This window comes from Pseudophryne corroboree, chromosome 4 (assembly GCF_028390025.1).
Source record: "Pseudophryne corroboree isolate aPseCor3 chromosome 4, aPseCor3.hap2, whole genome shotgun sequence".
Classification (NCBI taxonomy): domain Eukaryota; kingdom Metazoa; phylum Chordata; class Amphibia; order Anura; family Myobatrachidae; genus Pseudophryne; species Pseudophryne corroboree.
Window position 1 is genome coordinate 584,836,004 of NC_086447.1, and position 10,736 is coordinate 584,846,739.

Consider the following 10,736-nt stretch of genomic DNA (forward strand, 5'->3'; position numbering starts at 1 on the left):
TTATTTTTATTAGGTAACCAATAAATGTAGTGTTAAACCTCTATCAGTTTTCTACTTTGTTAGTTTGTTCACTTTGAACTTAAATAGCTGAGATTTCAATAACAACTGGGAGAGTTATTGTAAAACTTGACCATAGGTTTTCTAACCAACCTTAGGTTTTCATTTAAAAAGTTTTACAACTATATAATATCGTGTGCATTAAGTTTTTTTATGTGCCTGCTTGTACTTAGCTAAGAGTGAATATGCCATGTGCTAGCAGGAAACATCCTATGACGCCATCAGTCGACAGCTGTCAGTCCCTTGGCTCTGTGTGATCATATTGGATCAGCATCACTGGAATGTGTGCACTCACTAACAAACAATTTGAAAAATGCCTAAATTGATAATAGGGCATTACAGATAGGCCTTTTGTTAAGCTCTGCTGCCAATGTTAGCGTTTTATGTGACAGAATGATTTGCTGCAGATTGTTGCAAGCTTAAAGTTAAAACTGCGACTCTATTTGTTACTAACAATATGTCTAGCCTTATCAGTCTGACAAAATAAGTGTTCAAAGTTGCTACAAAAATGTATGCCATTTCTAAGAGTAATATATTCTAATAGCCCCGATGCATCAGCTGTTTGACAATCCCCTGTTATTTAAATGAGCATTTTTCTGTCTGGCTCCAACCAAATCTTATAGCTGCATGGCATCAATTATTCTTTAAATTTTGGTTAATATTTTATAACTCATGATATTTATAGTTCTACTGTAAAAAAATATTGCGGTCTGACCATTTTAATATCTTAAGTAATTAGCATTTACAGTGGTGCTTGAAAGTTTGTAAACCCAAACACACCAACTAATACTTGTAACAATATTTAAAAACTATGTGGTGATAGTTCCAGAGATATTTGTTACATATATTTGCAAATACATGATAAGCTGCCGAGCCCCTTCACAGCTTTTCTGATTATCTGTAGCCCTTATACTACATGATGATGGTGCACACTTAAGGTGCATACACACGGTGAGATTCGTGCTAACCCCGATTCTCACTATGCGACGGGCTAGGTCGGCATCGCAAGCACATAATGAGTGTGCTTGCAATACGGACTACGTGCAATTTTGGCTAAGTGTCAATTTTGACTACTTTTCTATGAGATAGACTGTGCAGGCAAGTCAATTTTGACTATCTAGGCTTGCGATGCCGACCGCGCATCGGCATCGAATCAGGATCGCAAGGTGACTTTCACCTTGCGATCTGCACTAACTTTTCTTACGATGTTGACTATATAGTCAAAATCATAAGAAAATATCTCTGTGTGTGCACACCATTAGGGCCATGTAATTCTTTGGTCGAATGAATTCTGCGCTTTGGGACGTTGTCTTGCTGCATGACCCACGTTCTCTTGAGATGCAGCTCATGGACAGATATTCTGACTTTTCCTTTAGAATATTCTGGTATAATTCAGAATTCATTATCCCATCAATGATGGCAAGTCATCCTGAGCCAGAGGCAGCAAAATAGGCCCAAACCATGAAACTACCACCACCATGTTTCACAGATGGTATGAGGGATTTATGCTGGAATGCAGTGTTATCCTTTCTCCAAACATAACGTTTCTCATTTAATCCAAACAGCTCTGTCCACAACAACTTAATCCACAAGACATTGTTCCAATAGAATTTTGGCTTGCCCAGGTGATCTTTAGCAAACTGCAGAAAACAGCAATGTTCTTTTTTGGAAAGAAGTGGCTTTCTCCTTGCAAATCCTGCCATGCACACCGTTGTTCAGTGTCTTGATTGTGGACTCATGAACATTAACATCAGATAATGAGAGAAGGCCTTCAGTTGCTTAGAGCAGGCATTCCCAACCGCGGTCCTCAAGGCACACCAACAGTGCAGGTTTTAGTGATATCCAGGATGCAGCACAGATGGTTAAATCAAAATAACTGAGGTACTAATGAAGTCACCTGTGCTCAAGCATTGATGTCACTAAAACCAGGACTGTTAGTGTGCCTTGAGGACTGAGGTTGGGAAACACTGGCTTAGAGGTTACCTTGGGTTCCTTTGTAAACTTTCAAACTATTAGTTGCCTTGCACTTGATGTGATCTTTCCTGGGGAGGAGGATAATGGTCTGGAATTTCCTCCATTTGTACACAATCTCTCTGACTGTTGATTGGTGGAGTCCAAACTCTTTAGAGATGGTTTCCCCACCCCCCGCCCCCTTTTCCAGCCTGATGAGCATCAACAAGTCGTCTTCTGATGTCCTCAGAAACCTAGTTTGTTCGTAGTATGGTACAGTTACACAAATGTGTTGTGAACATCAGACTTTGATAGATCCCTGTTCTTTAAAAAAGACAGGTTGTCCACCCACACCTGATTGTCGTAGATTGAAAATACCTGACTCTAATTTTACCTTTAAAATATCTGCTAAGCCTAAAGGTTCGCATACTTTTGCCACTCACAGATACAGTATGTGATATTGGTTCATTTTCCTCAATAGAAAAATGAGCATGTCAATTTTTTTCGTCTCATTTGTTCGATTTGTTTCTCTTTATCTACTTTTAGGACTTAGTGAAAATCTGAGGCAGTTTTAGGCCAAATTTCCACAGAAATAAGAAAATTCTGTAGGTTTCATAAATTTTCAAGGACTACTGTAAATGTAGCAATAACACTCACCTAGTACATGTTGGTTGATATATATTCTGTGTTACTGAACAGTCAAGGTTCTGGCTACTAAAGAATCTAGCACAAATCGAACAGATGAGCTTTCCAACCAGCTAACTAATTGGCTGGTTGTAATGAAATTCTGCTTATTTTTGTGAGCAAACGTCAGTTGGCTGTTTCTTCCCAAATGCTAGGAAAAAGTTGAAAATGCTCGTTCAGAAAAGTAGCTTAAATACGTTTTGAGTTACCGAATTGGTTAGTTGGAAATATAATTTTTAGGATCTCTGTATTTACAAATTTTGCTGTGTCTCTCTAGAATTTACAAGCACTCATGAATGAATGCATTGGTCATGTTATTGGAAAACCTCATAGTCCTGTTACAGGTTTGTACCTTGGTAAGATATTGGTCATCATATTTCTTCTTTTTAAAGTATTGCATTCATTGTGTTTTTTTTTTTTTTTTGTTGGTTTTTTTTTTTTAAACCACTCAGTTGGCTATTTTTAACTATTGAATTGGGTTAAGAAACATCTTTTGAAGAGTAATCCTGCACTATTTTATATTCCATTTTACTTTTTAAATATTGATCTTACAAAAACATTGGTAGCCGATACTCAATGCAGAGAGGAGCAGCTGCCAGGTGTGCACAGGCAAGCTGAGGGCTACTTCGGTAACATTTCCCTGCCTGAAGAGCAGTGATTGGCTGCATGGCAGGGGGAGGGAACGAGGAAGCAGAGGGGCCAGGAGGTCCGTCTGAGATGTGACCAAGTCACGGAAAGCCTGGCGTGGTTCCATCTGATGGGACCACGTCAGGCAAGTGGTTAAGTAGCTTTACTAAACTGTAGTATGGGCTGAATGTATTTGCATAGAAAAAAAGCACAAGTTCGGGTTAGATAAGTGTGACTGGCGTTAGAGATGCCGGCGGGCAAAAGAACTACTCCGGCATCCCGATGTTGAGAATCCATGATGAGCCTAACCCTCCCTTCACTGCAGCCTAAACCTGCCCTCTCTGGTGGTGCTTAAACCTTCTTCTACCCACCCCTTCCCTCTGTGCCTTATGTTAGGAGTCCCCAGCATACTTACGGTCGGGATGTTGGCTGTCAGCATTCCGAGTGATGTCGCAATTCCAACACAGGCATTGTGGCTGTATATCAGGATTCTGGTGTCGAGATTTCATCCGATGGCATCCTGACCACATCCCATAGAAGGGTATTTGTGTATCATGGTCCATGCCACTGTGTATGGAGTGACCGTATAACACCTTTAAAGATAGTTAATAATTAGTGTATTAGTTGCTAATATCTTTTTGAGTGGTTATGTGGTAAGAATATACTTTAGTTTCTTGATAAATTTAGTGCTTTTTGTAGGCTGCTCCGTGAATCCCCTATCACTTGATTGTGCAAACTCATTGACAGATGAGAGCTAAAAGTTTGGAATTGCAGCACCCGATTCTCAAGCCATAATTATCATGTACAGAGTCAGAACAACAGTCAGAGCTGCACCCACAACAGTTGTGAAACGGTAGTCCTGACATTATAAGGGATTCTGGGACATGGGGACATGATTTTACTCACAGCTATATTCCAGCAATAGAGATAGATTATGAGTTTCTGTTAGGTTATTATTGGACATATTTTAATTATCTTTTTTTAAGGTATGAGGCCATTTTAAATACTAACATTTTATTTTGTTTTATTAGCTACGCATCGCAATAGTCCAAGACCTATGAAGGTGCCTCGTTGTCATAGTGACCCACCAAACCCACATCTAAATACTCCTGCACCTGAAAGCTTCAGGTATGTGCCTAGTTTGTGAATGACCTATTCTCCACAACAGATACCTTACAGTTATGTTACATCTTGCACTGGTAACTATGGAGTGGTCATAAAGCTGCTAAAGATTAAGGATGTGGCACTTTTCAGAAATTAGTAATAATGAATAGCGAAGGTCACCATTGGGTGGTGTCCGTGTTTCTTACCTTTTACTCATACTCTTTCTTTGTGCTTATCTTGATTTACTTTTAAGAACACTTATTTAATGTGAAAATAGACATTTAGAATTGTAATCTGTTACTGTTCATCAAAAACTATTTTGCAATGCTTTTGTCAATGTTGACAAATATTCATTCTTGCATATTTGGCTAGTTTGTCCCTTAATAGAGTTATAATAAATGACCATCTTAACTATAGGTTACCACATAATTTCTAAGCTTGATTAGGACTGCATACAACATTGCAAGGTAACGGTGGGAACGCGCATGACGTAGTCCACAGCAATTTCATCTTATAATACAGATTTGTGATACAGTAGCAGTCAGATAATTTGCTAAAACATTTCTGGTTTCCAAAATGTCTATGATTATAACTAATGTAAATGTCTACATTTATATTTCATTGAGTCGAAAGGATCTCTTTGTATGGACACAAATAGTGAGTTTTAGCATATAGCCCTGGCATAGAAGCAAATAATTGTATTTTCAGTAATTTCTTGAGCCGGAAATATCTTTGCTATATCTTGCTTTGCATGAAATGAGCATTTTGGGGCAGAAACTGGGCAGAGACAATGTGATTGGATGGAACTGTTCTGTCTTGTGGGCATGTGGCTTGCTTGTAGCTAGTGTTCCATGCTGTTCATGAGTATGGAGAAGGAAGCCTGTGTCATACCCATCTCTTGCACCTTAGCATAGGGCTGGTGCAATTGCTGAACTAACGATGACTGTTTTGCAGTTGTAGACTGAAAAACTTCCGGCATTAGCCACACAAAAAGTCACAATAGCATAAGGATGTAAATTGGGCTTCTGCGGAATCACACAAACACAGACACTTTTCATCCATCTCTGAATCAGCCCCTTTGTGCTTTCCTTGCCTCTGTGCATGAAGAGGTGCAGAAAAAACAGTTGGGGCAGCTTTTCCCTGTGACTTTTATTCTCGTATTCCCGTTACTACTTTTATTTTCTGCCTTTTAACTTTTGCTCTTTTAGGGACAGAGTATTTTAATCCTAATCCTGCTACAGTCACAGAGGTTACTTCCCTCTGCAAAATGATCTTCCTAGTGCCACCTGGAAAGGCTGTAGCACAGTGCACAAGGGAAATGTTGTTAAGTGCATTCACTTGCCTAAAAAACTCTGATACACAGTTTAACACTTAGCTGTGAGGGCCCCTTTTAAGCAGTTTGTAACTTTTCAGAAAAGTGATCGTTTCTCTAGCATCCATAAGGGATATTGGAGAGAACTAGTACGAATGGGTATAGACGGGGTCCAAAGGAGCCAGTGCACTTTAAATTTTCTTCACTGGGTGTGCTGGCTCCTCCCCTCTATGCCCCCTCCCACAGGCAGTTTAGAAAAAAGTGCCCTCAGGAGAGGATGCACACTCTGCAGCTCCAGAGAGTTTTCTTCAATTTCATTTAAATCTTTTTTATTTTTTTCGGTATGCTGTCTGGGCAACAGCATACCTGCGCCGTGGGAGTTAGGGGGGGGGGGGGGGGGGGGGGGTCACCGGCCTTTACGAGGTGCAGAGCCACTTCCCCGCTGCAGGACCACCGTCCTGAGGGGGGGCTGTTTGTTCAGCGGGGCACTGCGCCTTGGCTGTCACAGTCTCAGCACGCCGCACACTACTAACGCTGCCTGAATGGTGACTACACACCGGGAGCCCCGCTAGGGGGGGTCCCTGGTTTCAAAGTACGACAGACCATGAGCACTTGGGGGTCTCGCTAAGATCCCCCGTGTGTAAACTGGCACAAAAATGCAGAACTGAGCACTTGTGTGAGGTTTTAGACTGTTTGGAGACTTTGCAAGTATAAATAATATGCTTAGTTCCGGCGCCATTTTTTTTTGGGGGGGGGAGCTTCCTCAGAGCGGGATCAGGGCGTTTTTGGCGCCTTCCTCTGCTTACAGAAGCCATCAGCAGCGCACACCTAGCGCTTCCTGCCTCACAGACACGCTTGTGTACACTGTCCTGTGTCTAATTAGGACTGTATTTGATAGTGTTTACTGTGTATTACAGAGCTGACAGCCTCACTGGGGCTGTGCAGCTCAGGGTGTGCTGAGGTCCTCGCTCCTCTGTCTCCTCTCACATACAGTAGGGCAGGCTTGCATTATTACTGTCTGTGTGTTTGTTGTTGTGTTTACTGTGAAATATGGGTAAGCACAAACTGCAGTATCTGTCACACCAGATTCTCTCCCATTATCTAATGACTCTGTCTCCTGTGAGCAATGACAGGGTACTGAGCCCCACTGGTTAGGGTCTCTTAAAACTATGATGTCTGATATGTCATCTCAGCTCACTGCAAATGTGCAGAAAACTCAGCTACTACAACAAGCTGTGGCAGATGTAACTGCTAGGGCTGATGCACAGACCCCCCTCACCCATGCAGGTCCCCAGAAGCGTGGTTTACCTGCACTGCTGTCTGATACAGATGATGATATACAGGATGATTGAGATGACCTGGATCCTGTTAGTTGGGATCCAGATGCTGCTCAGGGTATTGAACACCTCATTTTGGCTATTAGGGAGGGGATAAAGCTCCCCCCAGTCTCTCCCCTGTCTAAGGAGGCGGTGCTACTTACTCCGGGCTCCTTTTCCATGAAGGGCACTGAGGATCGGAAGATAGAAACTACCCTAAAGTCTATATACACTGCGGCCGGACTTTTACAAAGACCGGTTATTGCGGGTTGCTGGATGAACCATGCTATTCATTCTAGGGCCATTCAAATTCAGGGGGGCCTCTCGGGGGGGGGGGGGGGGGGATATGCCCTTAGTTACTATGGTCACCCTATTGGAGCACATTCAGGACACTACGCAGGTCCTCTGTGATTCCCTCAAGGAGATGGGGAATATTAATGCTAGGACGTCGGCCATGGCGGTGATGGCACGCAGGGCCTTGTGGTTTCGTCAGTGGATTGTGGACACAGAATCCAAACGTAGTGTGTAATCTCTCCCCTTATCTGTGCTTTTTGTGGTTGAGTTGGATACCTGGATTTCCAAAGCTACGGCTGGAAATCCACGTTTCTTCCCCCACCCCCCGCCGGCAAGACGCTCTTATCCGGGCCCGTCGGTCCAGTCCTTTCGGTCACACAGACTTTGCCCCCCACCAATACGATATTTCAAATCAAGCTTACCAGCTTTGGAGGATATGCAAGTTACGTTGCAACTGGCTATCCAAAAGTTTGTCCAGTCCCACGTCATTGTTCCAGTACCACTGTCGCAACGCGGCAAGGGGTTTTACTCAAACCTATTCGTGGTACCGAAACCGGACGGTTCGGTAAGGCCCATTTTGAATCTGAAGTCTTTGAATCCGTATTTGAGGGTGTTCAAGTTCAAAATGGAATCCCTGCGAGAATTTATGGTCTCCTTGGATATCGAGGACGCCTACCTCCATATTCCGATTTGGCCGCCTCATCAGGCATACCTACGATTTGCCCTGCTAGACGATCACTTCCTGTTCCAGGCCCTACTCTTCAGTCTGTCTACAGCCCCGGGAGTATTCACAAAGGTGATGGCGGAGATGAGGTTACAGCTCCGGGTCCAGGGGTCAATGTGGTCCCTTACCTGGACGATCTTCTGATAAAGGCAAGATCCAGAGAACTTTTGTTGCTCCATATCGACCACATCATCCATCTTCTATCGGACCACGGGTGGATCCTCAACTTACAGAAGTCCCACCTGCAGCCCACTCAGCAGCTCCTGTTCCTGGGGATATTGCTGGATACTGTGGCCCAGAAGGTGTGTCTACCAGTGGAAAAAGGGAAAACACTTCAGGAAATGGTTCGCATGGAGCTCCGACCTTCTCGAGTGTCCATCCATCTTTGCATAAGATTGTTTGGAAAGATGGTCACCTCATACGAGGCGATCCAATATGGGAGGTTCCATGCCAGAACGTTTCAGTTGGATCTCCTGAGCAAGTGGTCCGGATCACATCTGCAGATGCATCGGATGATTCGGCTGTCACCTCAGGCCAGGATTTCCCTCCTGTGGTGGCTACAGTCCTCCAATCTCCTGGAAGGCAGGAGTTTCGGAATTCAGGATTGGACCCTTCTCACGACGGATGCGAGTCTGAGAGGATGGGGAGCTGTCACCTAAGGGGCGCAGGTGGTCAGCCCACGAAAGCCTTCCAGTCAACATTCCAAGAAGGATGTTGCAACCATGGTTCAGGCTAGGAAACCTGTGACGTTAAAACATTATCCTATCTGGAGGTGATCTGTCTCTTGTTGCGAGGAATGCATGTATCCGCCTGCTGAATTTCTCTTGGGACGTTTCCTGCAGGCTGGTGTGGATAAGGGCTTTACACATCTGGGTTCTATTAAGGTCCAGATTTCAGCCCTCTCCATTTTCTTCATGAAGAAATTGGCAGCATTGCCAGAAGTTCAGATCTTCTTGCAAGGGGTACTCCACATACAACCACCTTTTGTGCCGCCTATGGCACCCTGAGATTTGGATGTGGTGTTGAACTTTCTACAGTCCTCTTGGTTTGAGCCGCTGATGGTAGAAGACGAGTACCTCACGTGGAAGACGGTGATGTTACTGGCCCTGGCTTCTGATCGACGTGTCTCGGAATTGGGGGCCTTATCGTGTAAAAGTCCCTACTTGGTCTTTTATGAGGACAGAGCGGAGCTCCAGACTAGACAGCAGTTCCTGCCAAAGGTTGTCTCCGCGTTCCACCTGAATCAACCTATTGTGGTCCCGTCCTGTTCTGATGCTTCTGCTTCTCCGGAGACTTTGGATGTTGTGCGTGCTTTGAAGATCTATGTCAGGTGCACAGCTCGGGTCAGAAAGACTGATTCTTTGTCCGTGCTCTATGATGCACAGAAAAGGGGTTGTCCTACTTCAAAGCAGTCTATTGCTCGTTGGATTACGCTTACTATCCAACAGGCCTATGTGTCGGCAGCCTTACCTGTTCCTAAGTCTCTAAAGGCCCATTCTACAAGATCATTGGGCTCTTCCTGGGCGGCTGCCCTTAGAGTCTCGGCCCTGCCACTATGCCGAGCTGTTTCCTGGTCAGGGAAGAACACTTTTGTGAAATTCTACAAATTTGATACCCTGGCCAAAGAGGATACCCAGTTTGGGCAGGCGGTGCTGCAGCAGTCTCTGCCCGTTATGGATGCTTTCGGACGTCCCCATTGTACTAGTTCTCTCCAATATCCCTTATGCATGCTAGAGGAAATAGAATTGTAATACCTGTCGGTAAATACTTTTCTCGTAGTCCATAAGGGATATTGGGCGCCCGCCTCTGTGCATTGACTTTTCTGCAGGTTCTTGTTCTGTAGTTACCTGTTCAGCTGTTACTGTTATTGTTACCAGTCGTTGTTGGTTGTTGTATGGTTGTGGTGTGCTGGTATGTAAATCTCACCACCTTTTGAGATCTTGTTCCTTCTCTCATATATGTCCTTTCTCCTTTGGGCACGTTTTTACCTGTAACTGCCTGTGGGAGGGGGCATAGAGGGGAGGAGCCAGCACACCCAGTTGAAGAAATTTAAAGTGCACTGGCTCCTTTGGACACCATCTATACCCCATCATACTAGTTCTCCCCACTATCCCTTATGGACTACGAGAAAGGGATTTTCCGGTAGGTATTAAAATCCTATTTTTGCCTTAAAAATATTAATCTGAAGTATCAAACAGTATATTTCATCTATCGGACGCTCTTTCTCAGATTCAGTCCTCACAGCAACCTAACATTGCACAGTTTCCAGGTCCTCACAGAAGCACAAGTAAAATAATAATGTCAGTCAGTAATAAATACACCTGTGCTTTAGCAAGTAGATATGGAAAACATGCATGGTGCCCTGAAAACTGAATTTGGGAAACACTGCTTTAGAACAGAGGAAGAATGTCTTTCATAATGGTTTTATTTTTTAGATTTTCTTTTTGAAAGGACCATTGAAAATTAAAATTCTCAGGTGTAAAATAATTTTAGTGTTACCCTGACTTTCCAATGCAACTCTGTCCTCAAAGCACCCTAACAGTCCAAGTTTTGAGGATAGTCATGCTTAAGCACATGTGACTTAATTAGTACCTCAGTCAATTTGGTACCATCTAGTGGCCTTCAAAGGAAATGTTTAATTAGTGTAATAGATTAGGGTTTTCCAAAT

At 43.5% G+C, this 10,736-nt stretch overlaps 1 protein-coding gene across 7 annotated transcripts in view; it reads left to right on the forward strand.

Annotated features, from left to right (window-relative positions):
- MAP3K4 (mitogen-activated protein kinase kinase kinase 4) overlaps positions 1–10,736 on the forward strand; it is a 219,894-nt gene that overhangs the window by 129,616 nt on the left and 79,542 nt on the right. For 5 of the 7 annotated variants that reach the window (XM_063917525.1, XM_063917526.1, XM_063917523.1 and 2 more), the window contains 2 exons: positions 2,969–3,047; positions 4,350–4,446. In XM_063917525.1, the coding sequence (XP_063773595.1) occupies positions 2,969–3,047; positions 4,350–4,446 (176 nt within the window). The remainder of the gene's footprint in view (positions 1–2,968; positions 3,048–4,349; positions 4,447–10,736) is intronic. The other 2 variants (XM_063917524.1, XM_063917528.1) reach the window with 1 other exon arrangement.